Source organism: Stomoxys calcitrans, chromosome 1, assembly GCF_963082655.1.
Source record: "Stomoxys calcitrans chromosome 1, idStoCalc2.1, whole genome shotgun sequence".
Lineage (NCBI taxonomy): Eukaryota > Metazoa > Arthropoda > Insecta > Diptera > Muscidae > Stomoxys > Stomoxys calcitrans.
In genome coordinates, this window is record NC_081552.1 from 263,136,684 (window position 1) to 263,156,904 (window position 20,221).

Consider the following 20,221-nt stretch of genomic DNA (forward strand, 5'->3'; position numbering starts at 1 on the left):
TTTGAAAAATTAGCATTGGCAATTGTTGTATGCAACCGATGACAATCTGTCTATTTTTTTTTTTCTTATGGCCTTTTTGTGTTTTCTTTTTCTCTTACAAAAAGGCTTCTAGGTAATCGATGTTGTTTAATTTTAAGATTTTCATCATGTTTCATACATTTGGTTTAACTTAAGAGTTAATTTTATTGTTAGAGGGTGTGTTTTATTTTCTTTTGTTTCTCTAATAGTGATGTTCATGTGCCTCTTCGTGATGATGGACGGGAGCTGTCTTGTGGACGACAGCATTGAAGCCATTGTGTTTGTCGGCGGTATAGTCTACGGTACGAATGGAGCCATCAGGTTCAACCAAAGAGTATTGGCCTAAAAAATATACAAAAAGCAAAATATTAAAGGCATGAGTTAAATTTGCCAAAAACAAACACACACACACACACACACACACATTTATATGAACGAGTGCAGAGCAGATTGTTAAATGTAATTGCAGCAAATATAGCAGCAACATATCTGCAATCGCCAGTAATTGCAGAGACTCAAACATTGTTGTCGGAGTTACAAAGTCATTAATGCTCTAATGGCATAACTGAAGACTTTGCAACAATTACAAAATATGTTATTAACCAAACTAAACTTTTACTTAAGTGTTGATAATGTAATCAAATATATAATTTTGACCAAATACTTGGGAAATAGGAAAAAAGTAAAAAAGGCATTAAGTTCGGCCGGGCCAAACTTTGGATACCCTCCACCTCGGGTGTATATGTAAACCTCCTTTCGCCACAATCTGGTGAAAATTGGATAAATTATGCACCCAAATTCTGCATGGATATGAACTATATTTGACTCCTATGTTGGGAAGCGTAAAACTACCCACTGTTTTTATGGTCTTCAGACCCTTTATCGACAGATCGCTCTATATGGCAGCTATATCTAAATATAGTCCGATCTGAACCATATTTATGGTCTTCAGACCCTTTATCGACAGATCGGTCTATATGGCAGCTATATCTAAATATGAACCGATCTAATCCATATTCAGGTCAGATGTTGAGAGGCTTAAAATAACCCACTGTTTCAAATTTCAGCGAAATCGGGTAATAAATAAAGCTTTTATGGTCTTCAGACCCTTTATCGGGAGATCGGTCTATATGACAGCTATATCTGAATATAGTTCGAACTGTACCATATTTAAGTCGGATATTAAGAGGCTTAACGCTGCGCACAATTCCAAATTTCAGCGAAATCGGATAAAAAATAAAGCTTTTATGGCCTTCAGACCCCCTTATCGACAGATCGGTCTATATGGCAGCTATATCTAAATATAGTCCGATCCGAACCATATTTGGGTCAGATGTCGGAAGGCTTACAATAACCTACTGCTTCAAGTTTTAGCGCAATCGGGTAATAAATAGAGCTTTTATGGCCTTCAGACCCTCTATCTGGAAATCGGTCTATATGGCAGATATATCTACATGTGAACCGATCTAATCCATATTTAGGTCAGATGTCGGAATGCTTAAAACGGTTCATTGCTCCAAATTTCGGCAAAATCGGTAAATAAATGTGGCTTTTATGGGCCTAAGACCCTCAATCGGCAGATCGGTCTATATGACAGCTATATCCAAATCTGGAACGATCTGGGTCAACTTGACGAAGGATGTCGAAGGGCCTAACATAACTCACTGTCCCAAATGTCAGCAAAATCGGATGAGAAATGTGGCTTTTATGGGCCCAAAACTTTAAATCGAGAGATCGGTCTATATGGCAGCTATATCTGAATATAGTCCGATCTGAACCATATTTGGGTCAATTGTTGGGGCGCCTAAAATACTCACTGTTCCAAATTTCTTCGACTTCGGATAATAAATGCGCCTTTTATGGGCCCAAAGCCTCAAATCGAGGGATCGGTCTATATGACAGATATATCCAAATCTGAACCGACCTGAGCCAAATTGAACAATGATGTTGAAGGGCCTAGGACAACTTACTATCCCAAATTTCAGCAAAATCGGATACTAAATGTGGCTTTTATGGACCTAAGACCCTAAATCGGCGGATCGGTCTATATGACAGCTATATCCAAGTCTGGACCCATCTGGGCCATATTGCACAAGTACGTTGAAGGGCTTTACCTAACTCACTGTCCCAAATTTCAGCAAAATCGGATAATTAATGAGACTTTTATGGAGGTCATGAGAGAAGTACAAAATTTCTGCCAAATCGGATGAGAATTGCGCCCTCTATAGGCTCAAGAAGTCAAGATCCCAGATCGGTTTATATGGCAGCTATATTAGGTTATGTGCCGATTTGCGTCATACTAAGCACAGTTATTGGAAGTCATTATAAAGCGCCTCATGCAAAATTTCAGCCAAATCGGATGAGAACATCACGCTCTATTGGCTCAAGAAGTCAAGATCCAAGATCGGTTAATATGCCAGTTATACCAGATTATAAACCGATTTGAATCATACCTAACACAGTTGTTGGAAGTGATATCAAAACACCACGTGCAAAATTTCGGTCAAATCGGACCAGAATTGCGCCTTCTATTGGCTCAAGAAGTCAAGACCCAAAATCGGTTTATATGGCAGCTATATCAAAACATGGACCGATTTGGAAAATGTTTGTTTCAACAATTCGGCCGGGTCGAATCTTAGGTACCAACAACCTAGGATTCCGCTAAAAATTTATTAACTTTAACTCAAATTGTATTTGTATTTTTTTTATAACCATCAAATACGGAATTGATTGCGGCTTTAATGGTTATCGGTATTTTGAGGGGGCATATATCAGCATATAAACCACTTCGGATCATACTTGGCACAGATGTTGGAAGTTATAACAGAAGCCTTTGTACCATATTTGAGCCAAATCAGATGAAAGTTGAGGTTTCTTGGACCTGAAGAAGTCAAGAAGACTACATCAGCATATACACCGATTCAGATCATAGTCGGTATGGATGTTGAAAGTCAGAACAGAAGTCCTTGAGGCAAATTTCAGCTAAATCAGATGCAAATTGAGGCCTCTAGGAGCTCTAGAAGTCAAATCCGGGAATCGGTTTATATGGAGGCTATAGCAGTTTTTAGACCGGTTGGATTAATACTTGGCCCGGATGTTGTACGTCACAACAAAAGTATTTGTGCGGAATGTTTGCCAAATCGGATGAAAATTGGGACTTGAAGAAGCCAAACCTGACTATCGGTTTAAAAAGACAAATCTGGGAATTGATTTATATGGGGGCTACATTAATTTAAAGACTGACTCCGCACGGACTTTGAAAGTCAGACCCGAGCCCAATATTTGGGGCTTATTATACCCACCACCGAAGGTTGGGGGTATATTCATTTTGTCATTCCATTTGCAACACATAGAAATATCCATTTCCGACCCTATAAAATATATATATTCTTGATCAGCGTAAAAATCTAAGACGATCTACACATGTCCGTCCGTCTGTCAGTCTGTCTGCTGAAATCACTCTAGAGTCTTCAAGAGATATTAGGCTGAAACTTTGCACAGATTCTTTTTTTGCCCATAAGCAGGTCAAGTGCGAAGATGGGCTATATCGGACCATATCTTTATATAGCCCCCATGTAGACCGATCCGCCGATTAAGGGACTTCGATCCATAACAGCCATCCGATTTTCCTGACAGTGAGTTGGGTTAGTCCTTTCAATGTTGTTGTTCAGTTTGGCCCAGATGGGTCCAGATTTGGATATAGCTGGCATATAGACCGATCCTCCGATTAAGGGTTTAAGGCCCATAAATGCTGAAATTTGGGACAGTGGGTTGTTTATTTCGACATTCTTCGTCAATTCACATTTATAATCCGACTTTGCTGAAATTTGCGAAAGTGAGTTGTGTTAGGCCCTTCGTCATTCTTCGTCAATTTGGCCCAGATCGGTCTAGGTTTGGATATAGCCGATCCTCCGATTTAGGGTCTTAGGCCCATAAAAGCCAAATTTATTATCCGACTTTGCTGAAATTTGGGAAAGTGAGTTGTGTTAGGCCCTTCGAAATCCTTCGTCAATTTGGCCCTGATCGCTTCAGATTTGGATATAGCTGCCATATCGACCGATCCTCCGAATTAGGATCTTAGGCCCATAAAAGACGCATTTATTGTCCGATGTCGCCAAAATTTGGGACAGTGAGTTAAGTTAAACCCCTTGACATACTTCTGCATTATGGCACAGATCGGTCCAGATTTGGATATAGCTGCCATATAGAGCGATCTCTCGGTTTTAGGTTTTGGGACCATAAAAAGCGCATTTATTGTCCGATGTCGCCGCAACTTGGGACAGTGAGTTGAATAGGGCTCTCCGACATCCTTCTTCAATTTCACTCAGATCGGTCCAGATTTGGATAAAGCTTTTTCTTTGGGAGTACTTTCATTGGGGTTTAATTAGCATTGCATATTTCGAGGTGTTACAAACGGAATAACTTCACTAGTATACTGTCCATTTTATGGTGGTAAGTATAAACAAATCCAGTTCCAGGAATATATATGACAGAATTAATTGAAAGAAATTTCTCAAATTACATCGTTCAAAAAATGATTGAGCAGAACCTAAAAAAATCCTTCTTAAACTGCATTTATGGACTTTTGGTCGATGAATTTCGATTCTGAACCACTTTAAGTCGTCTTTTAATCTCAATGATAAGGGGCCTCCTTTTTATAGCCGAATCCGAACAGCGTGCCGCCGCAGTGCGACACCTCTTTGGAGAGAAGTTTTACATGGCCCACAAATGTTGGCAGCATTAAGAGGGGGAAAACCACCGCTGAAAATTTTTCTGATGGTCTCGTCAGGGTTCGAACCCTGGCGCTCAGCGTCATAGGCGGACATGCCTGCGCTACGGTGGCCCATATTCGTAAATACTAAGCACAATAATTCTTCATATTGCAAAGCGAATAACGAAAAAAGTAAACTCCCCTGCTGTGGTGGAGGCTATAATCAAATCTTTTAAAATACAGTTTATTTATGCCCAAAGGATCTTTTCTTAGGATATTCCATTTTAAATATGGCTCACTGTTTCCTTCACACTTACCCTTTACTGAATCGCCTTCACGAGTTTCATGCTGCGACTTGACATCACCGGTGTGATAATCATTTACTCCATATTTGAAAGCATATTTAGGGGGAGCCTAAAATAAATTCACAGCAAATTAATCTCTGCACCTTAAATGTGTCCTTTGGAAGAAGAGGAGTAATCCCCAAAAAATCCTTCCACACTTACATAATAATCGACATGTTCGTCTTCATGATGTTCCTCATGGCCATAACCGTGTTCCTCACCAAGTGAGACGCGGGCAAGTTGATGGCCATGTCCATAATCATGGGAAATTTCATGTTCGTAGGAAGGCTCATGGCCTCCCTCGTAGTATTGATGATCCAAAGGATATGCCAACGATAAGCATAGCGCAGAGGCGAAGATAACAAACTGTGGGGGGGGTGATAAAACAAATTTTTGATAGTTGAAATGCATGTATAAGAATTTTTTTGACTGTTTAATGTATAGTTATAATTTTTTCTAGGGAAAATTCTTTATAAAGCGTTTTGTTTGAAATGTTGTCTTTTAAGCACAAAAACTTTTATTTTTGTTATTTTTTTTATTTTTTTTTTTTTATTCCATAATCAACACTTGCAGGTTTGTGTCTTAAGTCTTTCGTTTTCTTGACCATTTCTTGTTCTTTAAATATTTCTTAGTTTTTATCACTTTATCCACTTTTTGTATTCAATGTTGTTCTATTCACTGTCCTTTTCTGTTATTATAATCCTTTTGCTTCGCTATAAAGGCTCACCTTTAGGGCCATTTTCTTTATTTTGTAATTTATTTGGTTTGGTATTTAAAAGTTTAGGCAAATTATGCTCTAGTTTTTTGCAGGGGGAAAAGAGATCACTGTTTCAAAGCTGATCTGTTTGTGTTTTTATTATTTATTTTTTGATTTGGTTTGCTTGCAAACAAGAAGCGTTGTTCACTAAATGAATTTCCAGCACGGAATAATGTGGTTGAAATGAAAATTTGTTGCTTTTATATATTTAGGAAGAAAATGTTGGCTTTATCCATAAAGCCAACTGACAAACATCAGCCAAATGGCTAAAGCAGATAACAACAATACAGACGACAGCGAACAGCTAATGCCTGGATAATGAATTTGTAAGTGTGTGTGTGTGCGTGTGTGTGTGTGGCGTGTGTATGCCAGCGAGGGTACATGGAGCAGCAGTAGCGCCAACAAAAACTGCAACAGCCTGACACTCACTCACACACACACACACACACATAAAACAATCACAAATGAAGCGCACACCAAGCAGCACATGTTGTGTGCATTCGAAAATAAATAAACTTTTGTTTGGACAAGAAAAAACAAACAAAAGCGCCCCATTCACACTTCTTTGTTTGCCAGGCAGCATTTTCAGGTTAAACCAAATGCAAAGGGGGTTGCAGCTGCCCCTGCAAATCTCAATATCCAAAAGCTTCCAAAAGAAATGTCTCCCCATTCGATTCCACTCCACAATCAAGAAAATGTAACCTCCATTGCATGGGTAGGAAAAACATTTTTTTTTACTATTATTGCATATTGACCATATTTCATGGCAGTGTCTATAACAATTCACATATTAAGCGCAACCGAAACAGAAAAAAAAACACAATAACACTATGCACATGAATGCTGCTTGGTGCTCGCTGCTGTTAAATATGTGCACAATATTCATATTTAGGGAGTTTTTCTTTCCACCTCTCACTGCGATGGTATTGCTCTGTGGCAATTCGAAAGCAAAAAAGGTGTGCAATCAGCTGATGTCGGTCTGATTTGATCTGGCGTTGGCAGCCCCATTGTTGGCGGTGGTGGTGTTGGTGTTGGTGGTGTAATTAAAATATTTTCCAGTGATTGGCCTATTTTTATGCAAGAATGAAAATATTTACATCGCAAGTAATTTAAGACGTTGTCTAGTATGCCTTAAGTCTATATGACTGCAAATTTAATCATTAATTAGATAAATCGTTTTTTAAGCCAAAGGAAAGACATAAGTGGGCTAATTTAATATGACAAGACGATAATTTATCATAAGCGTTTTATCTCATTTTGCTAACAGATTTTATTACATATAAATATTTTTAAAGTATTATAACACACTCGGAAAACGCGGAAAGGGAAGAGAGATAGATCCACTGATAAGTATATACAGGTCGTCCCAGAATTATTTTCGGATTCGATTTAGCTATATCTGTCTGTCCATGCTAATTTGTATACAAAGTCGTCGAAAAAAAAAATCATTTAAAATTTTGTCTTTAACACATGTCATTAAAATTTTGTCTTTAGAAAAAAATCTAATTGAAATTTTGTCTTTAGAAAAATAACAAAAAAATTTTGTCCCTAAAAATTTTTTCTAAAAAATTGTCTTTCAAATTTTATGTATTGAATTTTTTTTTTATTTGTCTTCAAAAACGATTTCATTGAAAAACTCTTTAGAAAAAATTTCATTTAATTCAAAAAATTCAAAGAAATTTTCTTTAAAAAAAATTCATTGCAAATTTGTGTTTAAAAAAAATTGCATTTAAATTCTGTTTGGAAAAAATTTCATTAAAATGTTAAGCTTTAGAAAAAATTTCATTAAAATGTTAAGTTTTAGAAGTTTTAGAAGAGGTTTTTTTGTGTTTGGAAAAATTTTATTCACATCTTGTATCTATTGTAGAATTTTGAGTCATAGAGGAAATACTTATAAAAAATTTTGGGAAAATTTAATTTAACATGCGCATGCCAAGGCTCTAGGAATGAAAATCGGGCGACATGGGAGTTACATCTAATTCTGAATCGATTTCTATGAAATTCTCTGGTGACCACAAGAGTCATAAGAGAAACCTACGTGTCCAATTCCGCGAGGATCGGTTGACAAATGACGATATTATTGCAGTATAACTCCAAACCAGACGAACATTGATATGCGAGCAATATTCAATTTCTTCTAATTTCAATAGGCTTCTTCTCTAGGGCAAAAAATGTCTGTTAAAAATTTGTACAACAAGTAAAAAGGCATTAAGTTCGGCCGGCCGAACTTTGGATACCCACCACCTCGGGTATATACCACCTTTCATCAAAATTCAGGGAAAATTTCATACCTTATGTCCCATAACAGTTAAATCGAAATATGTTCCGATTTGGACCAAATACTAATAAGTACAAGTCATTGTTCAATTATGTATAACAAAATTTTAGTCTTTTTGGTCCTTATCTAAAAATAAACCGATCTGAAACATATACGACACGGATGTCGAAAACCCTAACATAAGTCACTGTGTCAAATTTCATCAAAATCGGATAATAAACGTGGCTTTTAGGGGATAAAACCTTAAATCGAGAAATCGGTCTATATGGCAGCTATATCCAAATCTGGACCGATCTGTGCCAAATTGACGAAGGATGTCGAAGGGCTTAACACAACTCACTGTCCCAAATTTCAGCAAAATCGGATAATAAATAAAACTTAAATCGAGAAATCGATCTATATGGCAGCTGTATTCAAATCTGAACCGATCAAGGCAAAATTAAAGAAAGTTGTCGAAGGGCCTAAGACAACTCACTGTCCCAAATTTCAGCAAAATGGAATAATGAAAGTGGATTTTATGGGCCTAAGACCCTAAGTCGGAGGATCGGTCTATATGGCAGCTATATCCAAACCTGAACCAAATTGAAGAACGATGTCGAAGGGCCCAACGCAGCTCACTGTCCCAAATTTCATTAAAATCGGATAATATATGTGGCTTTTATGAGACAAAACCTCAAATCGAGAAATCGGTCTATATGGCAGCTATATTCAATTTGGACTGATCTGTGCCAAATTGACGAAGGATGTCGAAGGGCCTAACACAGCTCACTGTCCCAAATTTTGGCGACATCGGTATATAAATGCGCCTTCTATGAGCCAAAAACCTTGAATCAAGAGATCGGTGTATGGCAGCTATATTTAAATCTGAACCGATCTAGGCTAAATTGAAGAAAGATGTCGATGGGCGTAACACTACTCACTGTCCCAAATTTCGGCGACATCAGACAACAAATGCGCCTTTTATGGGCCCAAACCCTTAAATCGAATCGAGAGATCGGTCTATATGGCAAATATGTCCAAATCTGAACCGATTTGTTCCATAAAACAGAATTATGTCGAGGAGCTTAACTTAACTCACTGTCTAAAATTTTGGCGACATCGTATAATAAATTCGACCTTAAATCGAGAGATCGGTCTGCATGCCAGCTATATTTAAATCTGAACCGATCTAGAACAAAGTGAAGAAAGATGTCGAAGAGCCTAACACTACTCACTGTTCCAAATTTCGGCAACATCGGCCAATAAATGCGCCTTTTATTGGCGCATGACCTTGAATCGGGAGATCGGTCTATATGGCAGCCATATCCACATCTGGACCGATCTGGGCCATATAACAGAATTATGTCAAGGAGCTTAACCTAACTCACTATTCCAAATTTTGGCGACATCGTATAATAAATGCGCCTTTTATGAGCCCAAGACCTTAAATCGAGAGATCGTTCTATATGGCAGCTAAATCCAAATCTGGACCCATCTGGGCCAAATTGAAGAAATATGTCGAAGGGCCTAACACAACTCACTGTCCCAAATTTCAACAAAATCCCATAGTAAATGTGGCTTTTATGTGTCTAAGACCCAAAATCGGCGGATCGATCTACATGGGGGCTATATCAAGATATAGTCAGATATAGCCCATCTTCGAACTTAACCAGCTTATGGACAAAAAAAAGGAATCTGTGCAAAGTTTCAGCTTAATATCTCTATTTTTGAAGACTGTAACGTGATTTCAACGGACGGACATGGCTAGATTGTCTTACATTTTCACGCTGATCAAGAATATGTATACTTTATAGGGTCGGAAAAAGATATTTCGAAGTGTTTCAAACGGAATGACAAATGAATATACCCCCATCCTTCGGTGGTGGGTATAACGAATTAATGGCGATAACCTACTACTCATGAATGCAGGTTCGGCTTTAAGTCATTGTCATTAAAACCCACTTTTCTTCGCTAAATGCTCATAAAATGTTAAGAAATTTTTTTTTTCTTTGTTATGATTTTAATTCGCGGAATATTACTTACTGCCTGATCCATCCATTGGTATATATTTCAAAATGTGGCTGAGCCCGCTCGAATTTTTTTTTTGCTCTTCTAATGTCTACATGACTGGCATGGCCTTTTGTTTCTAAATTTAAAGGAAAAAGATTATGGAATGTAGCATTCAGTGGTGATTATAAACATTCACTGAGACACACACAGGCACATTTGTATTTTAATTTTTCTTTTAACATTCCTTTCATAATCAAGCAGCAGTAATTTTCAGCAAACAACAAACTCTTCAGCAGTCAGCCTGCTGCTCTGAAATTGCAGAACTACTGCTATAATAGCAGCAAAATTAACTACATACTAATATTCAGCTGACTATGTTTGCTATTTTCAGCAAAACTTTTTTCTATGAGTGTATAAAATTTATATTTAATATCGCGTTAAACTTATAGACAACTTACTGAATTTCTAGATCCCATAAATTGGGATCTGTATTGCATAGGGGACTTTAGGTTCATGGGTTTAGGTTTATTTATCTGGTAACCCCCAAGAAACGTTTTAAGATTCAAAGCGGTTGCAACACAAAAGGCCAAAATGGTATATACACGCGCTGGTTTAAACATTTCGAATGTGTTCTTATTTTCCCTCCTAAAATTTGTTTAATAGTGAAAGTTGGTTTCACTCATTAACACCACATTATTAGTGAATAGTTGTTGTTGCTGCCATATTTGGAACAAACCAAACCAAACACTGGCGTGAATCCATGAAACGACGGCTGCATTGATGATTAAACTAGCACGCCATTAGATCTGCTCTAGGGCCACCAACAAAACATTTTGGGCAAAGATATCATCTTTAATCTTCACCATTATTTGAAATTGATTAGAATATTTGGGCCGAAATCCCGGCGGTACTGCAATACCGGGCCAACCCGCGACAGAAGTGGAGCAAGCCCCTAAACATTCCGCCTATTTCCAAAAATCAGTTTAACATTTGTTGTCCTCCGATGGAGGATCTATCAGATGTTAAGCTGATAAGAACAGATACTACACTTTGATCTTAGCCATAAGGCCGAGAAGCGATAACTGTGACACATCATTCCTAACCATTTGTATTGAATTATAAGTAAACTCAATGAGAATTGCAAAAAAAAACAAAATAGAACTGTATGCACTGAAAGGCTCAAATAGCGTGTTAAACATTGAAAATTCCTTAGCTGAAATTGAAGATTTCTTGGCAATATGTTTACATGCCATACGGACTTGTACCTTGGGTACAAGGGATGGAAACAAGTATAGGCATTTCTAATGATGATTTTTTTGAGGTTAGGATTTTCATGCATTAGTATTTGACAGATCACGTGGGATTTCAGACATGGTGTCAAAGAGAAAGATGCTCAGTATGCTTTGACATTTCATCATGAATAGACTTACTAACGAGCAAATCACTGAATTTTATTACCAAAATCAGTGTTCGGTTCGAAATGTGTTCATTCACCGTAACGTTGCGTCCAACAGCATCTTTGAAAAAATACGGTCCAATGATTCCACCAGCGTACAAACCACACCAAACAGTGCATTTTTCGGGATGCATGGGCAGTTCTTGAACGGCTTCTGGTTGCTCTTCACTCCAAATGCGGCAATTTTGCTTATTTACGTAGCCATTCAACCAGAAATGAGCCTCATCGCTGAACAAAATTTGTCAAATTTTGAACACATTTCGAACCGAACATGATGAAATGTCAAAGCATACTGAGCATCTTTCTCTTTGACACCATGTCTGAAATCCCACGTGATCTGTCAAATACTAATGCATGAAAATCCTAACCTCAAAAAAATCACCCTTTACAAATAGAAAGGAGTATGGATAAATACATTGGAGGGAAGCCAAATTAGGTGTGTTATATGTTAACTGTAAAAAAAAAATTTGCCTCATATTTCGGCATACTTTCCCTTTACCATTCTCTACTATCTACAGAAGAATTCCGCAGGTAAAATTGCCTCGTATGAATTGGGATAATAAAAATCAAGAGATGCAACTAGCAATTCCATAGCCAATTAGTTTTAGCAATGTTTAAGTCTTGTTTTGTAAACTAAACAGAACATAGGTCGTCTCACTTCTTGTCATATTGAAAACATTATTAATAACATGTTTATGTTTTAAGCTAGGTTCAGATTAGTCATAGGTTGCCCAAAAAGTAATTGCGGATTTTTTAAAAGAAAGTAAATGCATTTTTAATAAAACTTAGAATGAACTTTAATCAAATATACTTTTTTTACACTTTTTTTCTAAAGCAAGCTAAAAGTAACAGCTGATAACTGACAGAAGAAAGAATGCAATTACAGAGTCACAAGCTGTGAAAAAATTTGTCAACGCCGACTATATGAAAAATCCGCAATTACTTTTTGGGCAACCCATATTTCAAACAACTTGTTTTATCATTTTTCCCCAATATACATATGTCAAATTCGTACATTCTTAACTTTTTAATTTAGATTCATTTTATTTGTTCAAAAACAAATCCAATAGCGATAACCATTAGATCAAAAAGGTTGTTTAGTTCACCAACATTCGATTGCATGTAAAATTTGTATTTCCTTCTTTGATTCTAAAATTTTATTGTAAGATCAAACAAATAAGAGCGTGCTAATTTCGGCCGGGCCGATTCTTATATAGCCTCCACCATGGTCGCATCTGTCGAGTTCTTTGCGCAGTATCTGTTTTTAGGCAAACAAAGTATAATGAATAAGGACGGAGGAGCAGCTACATATATCAAGTCATAGCTGCATCAAGCTATAGATCGATTCTGACCCTATTGCACACGTATGTATGTTGAAGTCCATGGGAGGAGCCGTTGTACAAAATTTGTGCCAAATCAAATGAGAATTGCGCTCTCTAGAGGCTCAAGAAGTCAAGACCCCAGATCGGTTTATATGGCAGCTATATCAAGTTATGGACGATTATGACCATACTTAGCACAGTTGTTGAAAGTGATATCAAAACACTATCGGACGACAAATCGGACGAAAATTGCGCCCTCTAGGGCCCCAAGAATTCAAGACCCAAGATCGGTTTATATGGCAGTTATATCAGGTTATAGACCGATGTGAACCATACTTAGCACAGTTGTTGGAAGTGATATTAAAAATAATATGTGCGAAATTTCAGGCAAATCGGACGAGAATTGCGTCCTCTAGAGGCCCAAGAATTCAAGACCCATGATCGGTTTGCATGGCAGCTATATCAAAACATGGACCGATTTGGCCCATTTACAACCCCAACCGACTTATACTAATAAGAAGTATTTGTGCAAAATTTTAAGCGGGTAGATCTACTCCTTCAAAAGTTACCGTGCTTTCGACAGACAGACGGACGGACGGACATGGCTAGATCGACATGAAATTTCACGACGACTTGAGCCTTTAAAGGGCGCAATTCTTATCCGATTTGAATGAATTTTGGAACGACATGTTTTGTTATGATATCTAACAACTGTACCAAGTATGGTTCAAATCGGTCTATAACCTGATATAGCTGCCATATAAACCGATCTTGGGTCTTGACTTCTTGAGCCTCTAGAGGTCGCAATTCTTATCCAATTGGAATGAAATTTCGCACGACGTCTTTTGTCATGATATCCAACAACTGTGCAAAGTTTGGTTTAAATAGGTCTAAAACCTGACATAGCTGCCATATAAACCGATCTTGGGTCTTGACTTCTTGAGCCTATAGAGGGCGCAATTCTTATTCGATTTGAATAAATTTTCGCACGATGTGTTTTGTTATGATATCCAACAACTGTGCCAAGTATGGTTCAAATCGGTCTATAACCTGATATAGCTGCCATATAAACCGATCTTGGGTCTTGACTTCTTGAGCCTGTAGAGGATGCAATTCTTATCCGATTTGAATGAATTTTTGCACGAAGTATTTTGTTATGATATCCAACAACTGTGCCAAGTATGGTTCAAATCGGTCTATAACCTGATATAGCTGCCATATAAACCGATCTTGGGTCTTGACTTCTTGAGCCTCTAAAGGGCGCAATTCTTATCCGATTTGAATGAATTTTGGCACTACGTGTTTTGTTATGATATCCAACAACTGTGCCAAGTATGGTTCAAATCGGTTCATAACCTGATATAGGTGCCATATAAACCGATCTAGGGTCTTGACTTCTTGAGCCTCTAGAGGTCGCAATTATTATCCGATCTGCCTGAAAATTTGTGCGACGGATTCGCTCATGCCCATCAACATACGTGTTTATTATGGTCTGAATCGGTCTATAGCCTGATACAGCTCGCACATAAATCGATCTCTCTAGTTTACTTCTTCAGCCCCCAAAGGGCGCAATTCTTATTCGAATTGGCTGACATTTTACACAGGTCTCCAACATATAATTTAATTGTGGTCAAAACCGGGCCATATCCTGATATCGCTCTAGTAGCAGGGCAAATCTTTTCTTATATCCTGTTTTGCCTAAGAAGAGATGGCGGGAAAAAACTCGACAAATGCGATCCATGGTGGAGGGTATATAAGATTCGGCCCGGTCGAACTTACCACGCTTTTACTTATTAAATTTTAAAATGATATCAATGGTATAACAAATATTGTTTTTGGAAAAGTGCTAAAAAAAAAAGTCATTCACCAACAATGTCACTAGATTCTAGATGATTATCATCTTTCATCAAAAAGACTGTGTATGAATTAATTTGAATACTTTCAATGATGAACAAATAAAATATAAACAAGTAAAAAGGCGTTAAGTTCGGCCAGGCAGAACTATGGATACCCACCACCTCGGGTATAGATGTAAACTATCGATAGTTTGCCAGCTCTAAGTGAAAGTCCGTTTCCACTCATTTCGAACCATAACAGTGATTGTTGCCTATGGTTGCAACAACCCAAACAACAGATCGATGAAACGACGTCTATCATATATACCTCTGCTACAAGAGCGCGTATACCTCGGGGCACCTGGTTTATCTGAAATTAGTTTATTTGAAATTGATTGAAAAAATTTGGGCCGAAATCCCGGCGGTACTGCAATACCGGGCCAACCCGCGACAGAAGTGGAGCAAGCCCTAAACATTCCGTCTATTTCCAAAAATCAGTTTAACATTTGTTGTCCTCCGATGGAGGATCTATCAGATGTTAAGCTGATAAGAACAGATACTACACTTTGATCTTAGCCATAAGGCCGAGAAGCGATAACTGTACACCACCAAACTAAACGATTTATGTAGACCTTTGTCTAAAGTAATTGAGAATTTAAATGGAAAAAAGTAAACAGTATAACGAGGTAACATTGCAATGAAAAACATTTTTGCTTTATGGAAAATAACCATTCATTGTTTCTTTAACTTAGAAAACTTTCTTCTTTGGTAGTAGGTAGATTTTTTAGGGTATTTGTGGCTGGTTTTCCCACCACAATTAGGAATGGAAAAATGTTTCGTTAGAATTGGCAGTACAAAAAAATGTACTTTTGGGTACATTTTTACATGAAAAGAGACATTATAATGTGAAATGATTTGTATTATTTAACATCAAATCTATAGTTAATTATATATATTTTTTGTAAATGATTGTATATATCGATTGTAAAAACAGCCTTAATATCAATTTTTCCATTGGGGTACAAAGGCTTACAAACCGTGAAAAGAAATGCTGTAGCCACTTTTACATGAATATGCTGTTTCAAAATAAGTCATTATACATATATAGTATGTGTCTTCATAGACTCCGAATATTCTGTTACTATTTTTGTTTTTACAAAGATGTAGTGTAGAGTTTAAAAAATTTTTCACTTAATAGTGATTCTAGGTACTAAATTATGTACAAACTGCTGTCAGTTTCCATCTCCGTCAACAACCCTCATTAGTCTGGTTCATGCGCAGTACCTGGCATGCGTTATCATACTACTCATGATATTTGTGTCGTTCAGAATAACAGAGGACTAGGAGCAATAGCAACTGGTCATTGTTCATTAAAACCATTATGAAAATAGTTCCGAAACATTGAGATATGTTTTAATAAATCAATTTTCCTAGTTGTGTCAGTCAGTTGTGAAGGCTTTGGAAGGAATATTTTTCAATTTTGCAACTAAACTAAATAACTTTTAAAGTGAAAGCGAAAAAATTTTTCTAGCGATAACTTATTTTAGTTACTATGAATTTAAGATGTACTTTTTTCTAGTTATGGAGCTATGATTCTTTCAAACATAACGATACAACAGTCATGCAAAACATTCCTATTTAAGAAGCTCTTTTCGCCCCACCAGTAGCATGAACATACGATATATTCGACAATATGGAGTATTCAGTCACATATGTATAACTTTATGAAGTTAAGGTGGCAACAATTAATCGACACCAAATGCTTTTACACACTAACTTAATGAAGCCTTAAAATAGGTTTTTTTGACAGTTCTATGGTTGCCCAAAAAGTAATTGCGGATTTTTTATTTAGCCGGCGTTGACAAATTTTTTCACAGCTTGTGACTCTGTAATTGCATTCTTTCTTCTGTCAGTTATTAGCTGTTACTTTTAGCTTGCTTTAGAAAAAATGTGTAAAAAAAGTATATTTGATTAAAGTTCATTCTAAGTTTTATTAAAAATGCATTTACTTTCTTTTAAAAAATCCGCAATTACTTTTTGGGCAACCCAATATAAAGGAAATCTATCAAGTAACCCTTTCTATACCCACCACCGAAGTATGGGGGTATATTCATTTTGTCATTCGGCAACACATGGAAATATCCATTTCCGACCCTATAAAATATATATATTCTTGATCAACGTAAAAATCTAAGACGATTTAGCCATGTCCGTCCGTCTGTCTGTTGAAATCACGCTACAGTCTTTAAAAATACAGAAATTGAGCTGAAATTTTGCACATATTCTTTTTTTGTCTATAAGCAGGTTAAGTTCGAAGATGGGCTATATCGGACTATATCTTGATATAGCCCCCATATAGACCGATCCGCCGATTTAGGGTCTTAGACCCATTAAAGCCACATTTATTATCCGATTTTGCTGAAAATTCAGACATTGAGTTGTGTAAGGCCAGTCAATATCCTACTTTAGTTTGACCCAGATCGTTGCAGATTTGAATATAGCTGCCATATAGACCGATCCTCCGATTTAAGGTTTTAGGCCCAGAAAAGGCGCATTTATTGCCCGATTTTGCCAAAATTTGGGACAGTTAGTTGTGTGAGATCCTTCGACATCACTCTTCAATTTGGCTCAGATCGTTCCAGATTTGGATATAGCTGCCATATAGACCGATCTCTCGATTTAAGGTCTTGGGCCCATAAAAGGCGCATTTATTGCCCGATGTCGCCGCAATTTGGGACAGAGAGTTAAGTTAAGCCCCTCCATATATTTCTGCAATTTGGTCTAGATCGATCAAGATTTGCATAATTGGGTTGCCCGAAAAGTAATTGCGGATTTTTTAAAAGAAAGTAAATGCATTTTTAATAAAACTTAGAATGAACTTTAATCAAATATACTTTTTTTACACTTTTTTTCTAAAGCAAAGTCAAAGTAACAGCTGATAACTGACAGAAGAAAGAATGCAATTACAGAGTCACAAGCTGTGAAAAAATTTGTCAACGCCGACTATATGAAAAATCTGCAATTACTTTTTGGGCAACCAATAGCTGCCATATAGATCGATAGCTTGAAGTCTTGGCACCAAAAAAGGCGCATTTATAATCCGATTTCATTGAAATTTGACACAGTGACCTATGCTAGGCTTTTCGATATCCATGTTGTATATTGTTCAGATCGGTTTATTTTTAGATGTAGCTACTAAAGAGACCAATATTTTGTTATACATAATTGAAAAATGGCTTATACATACTTATTAGTATTTGGTGCAAATCAGATCATTTTTCGATTTAGCTGCTATGGGGCATAAGGTATGCATTTTTCAGCGGATTTTGACGAAAGGTGGTTTTCATATATACCCGAGATGGTGGGTATCCAAAGTTCGGCCTTTTTACTTGTTCTATATTTCATTAGTTCATTATTAAAGGTATTCACAATTTCATGACCTGTTTTCTCTTTGATGAAAGATGATAGTCAAAACAATTTGGGGCTAAAAAAACTAGTGACATTGTTGGCGAATACCGTTTTTCGTTTACTACTTTTTCAAAAACTACATTTGTTTTATCACTAATATCATTTTAAAATACTTGTTTTCAATGTTATTTTAAAGAGTAAAGCTACGTTCAGATTAGTCAAATATTTGACCCAACTTGTTTTATCATTTTTGCCCAAAATATCTAAAATTCGTAGAGTTCTTGATTTTGTATTCACATAAGACACATTTAAGGGGGCTCCGGTGGCCGAGTTAGTAGCGTGCTCGGAGTGCCCGTGCGGGGGTCGTGGGTTTGATTCCCACCAAAGACCTTGGTCTGTCGCTAATATGGTATCAAAATGGACTTAAAATTGTCTAAGTGTTTCTGTGAAGGACTACCTCTCTAACCTAACCTACACACATTTATTTGACACATTTTGTTTATCCAAATCAAATCCGATAGCGGTAACTGTTCGATCAAAAAGCTATTGGGTTGCCCAAAATGTAATTGCGGATTTTTTAAAAGAAAGTAAAAGCATTTTTAATAAAACTTAGAATGAACTTTAATCAAATATACCTTTTTTACACTTTTTTTCTAAAGCAAGCAAAAAGTAACAGCTGATAACTGACAGTAGAAAGAATGCAATTACAGAGTCACAAGCTGTGAAAAAATTTGTCAATGCCGACTATATGAAAAATCCGCAATTACTTTTTGGGCAACCCAATATTTATTGTCTTACATTCGATTGCAAAATTTATGTTACCTTGTTTGATCTTACAAAAAAATTCTACAATCAAACAAGACAACACAAATTTTACATGCAATCGAATGTTGGGGAACTAAACAACCTTTTTGATCTAATGGTTATCGCTATTGGATTTGTTTTTGAACAAATAAAATGAATCTAATTTTAAAAAATCATGAATGTACAAATTTGACATATATTGGGCAAAAATGATAAATCAAGTTGTTGAAAATATATGACTAATCTGAACGTAGCTTAAAATATACACACGTTATTAATTATGTTTTCAATAGGACATGAAGTGAGACGACCTATGTATGTTCCGTATAGTTTGCAAAACAAGACTTCAATATTGCTAAAAATAATTGACTATTGAGTTGCTAGTTGCATCTCTTGGTTTTTATTATCCCAATCCATACGAGGCAATTTTACCTGCGTAATCGCTCTCTTGGTAGGAGAAGATGGTAAGGGGAAAGTATGCCGAAATATGAGGCAATTTTTTTTTTTACAGTTAACATATAACACATAATTCTACCAAATGTGGCTTCACTCCAATGTATTTGTGCATACTCTTTTCTATTTGTAGAAATGCCTATACTTGTTTCCATCCCTTGTACCCAAGGTACAAGTACGTATGGCATGTAAACATATTGCCAAGAAATCTTCAATGAGGCTATTCAGCTAAGGAATTTTCAATGTTAGCACCCTATTTCAGCCTTTCATTGCGTATAGTTCTATTTTGTTTTCTTGCAAATCTCATTGAGTTTACTTATAATTCAATACAAATGGTTAGGAATGATGTGTCACCGTTATCGCTTCTCGGCCTTATGGCTAAGATCAAAGTGTAGTATCTGTTCTTATCAGCTTAACATCTGATAGATCCTCCATCGGAGGACAACAAATGTTAAACTGATTTTTGGAAATAGACGGAATGTTTAGGGGCTTGCTCCACTTCTGTCGCGGGTTGGCCCGGTATTGCAGTACCGCCGGGATATCGGCCCAAATGTTTTAATCAATATCATAAATATGTAGAAGAGTTTTGGTTATTTCTTAGTAAATATTAGTTGCAGGGGCCAATCGAGGAACCACCTGCCCGAGAAAAACTAATTTGGGGAAGTATTTTGTCGAAACGAATACAACGCTATTTTTTGTGGGCTCTTGAAATGTAATTGAAAGTTAAGTTCATTGCGATAAGGATTGTTCATTCATTGTCTGTTTGAATTTGCAATGAGATAAGGATGTAGTCTAATCCGCTTGATTGAAAACAGCAAAATACAAGAACATTATTTCGTTTATCTG

General features: G+C 36.7%; 1 protein-coding gene and 3 non-coding genes across 4 annotated transcripts; 1 reads left to right on the plus strand and 3 right to left on the minus strand.

Annotated features, from left to right (window-relative positions):
• Nucleotides 1-220: 220 nt before the first annotated feature.
• Nucleotides 221-5,877, minus strand: LOC106094287 (adult-specific cuticular protein ACP-22). Its single transcript, XM_013261490.2, has 4 exons — nucleotides 5,801-5,877; nucleotides 5,236-5,439; nucleotides 5,047-5,143; nucleotides 221-360 (listed from the first exon to the last, which is right to left on the minus strand). The coding sequence occupies exons 1-4, from the start codon at nucleotides 5,810-5,812 to the stop codon at nucleotides 221-223; spliced, it is 453 nt and encodes a 150-aa protein (XP_013116944.1). The 5' UTR covers nucleotides 5,813-5,877.
• Nucleotides 5,878-10,980: 5,103 nt separating this feature from the next.
• LOC131994512 (U2 spliceosomal RNA) lies at nucleotides 10,981-11,177 on the minus strand. The gene has a single exon (XR_009396802.1). It is a non-coding gene; the product is annotated as a U2 spliceosomal RNA (small nuclear RNA).
• A 3,933-nt stretch (nucleotides 11,178-15,110) lies between these two features.
• Nucleotides 15,111-15,306, minus strand: LOC131994509 (U2 spliceosomal RNA). The gene has a single exon (XR_009396799.1). It is a non-coding gene; the product is annotated as a U2 spliceosomal RNA (small nuclear RNA).
• Nucleotides 15,307-19,733: 4,427 nt separating this feature from the next.
• LOC131994511 (U2 spliceosomal RNA) lies at nucleotides 19,734-19,930 on the plus strand. The gene has a single exon (XR_009396801.1). It is a non-coding gene; the product is annotated as a U2 spliceosomal RNA (small nuclear RNA).
• The last annotated feature ends 291 nt before the right edge of the window (nucleotides 19,931-20,221 follow it).

Coding starts and splice junctions, on each gene's coding strand:
- LOC106094287 (XM_013261490.2), bottom strand. Junction 5,144..5,235: donor ACGAACATGTCGATTATTAT/GTAAGTGTGGAA, acceptor AATTTATTTTAG/GCTCCCCCTAAATATGCTTT. Junction 361..5,046: donor TGAAGGCGATTCAGTAAAGG/GTAAGTGTGAAG, acceptor TATATTTTTTAG/GCCAATACTCTTTGGTTGAA.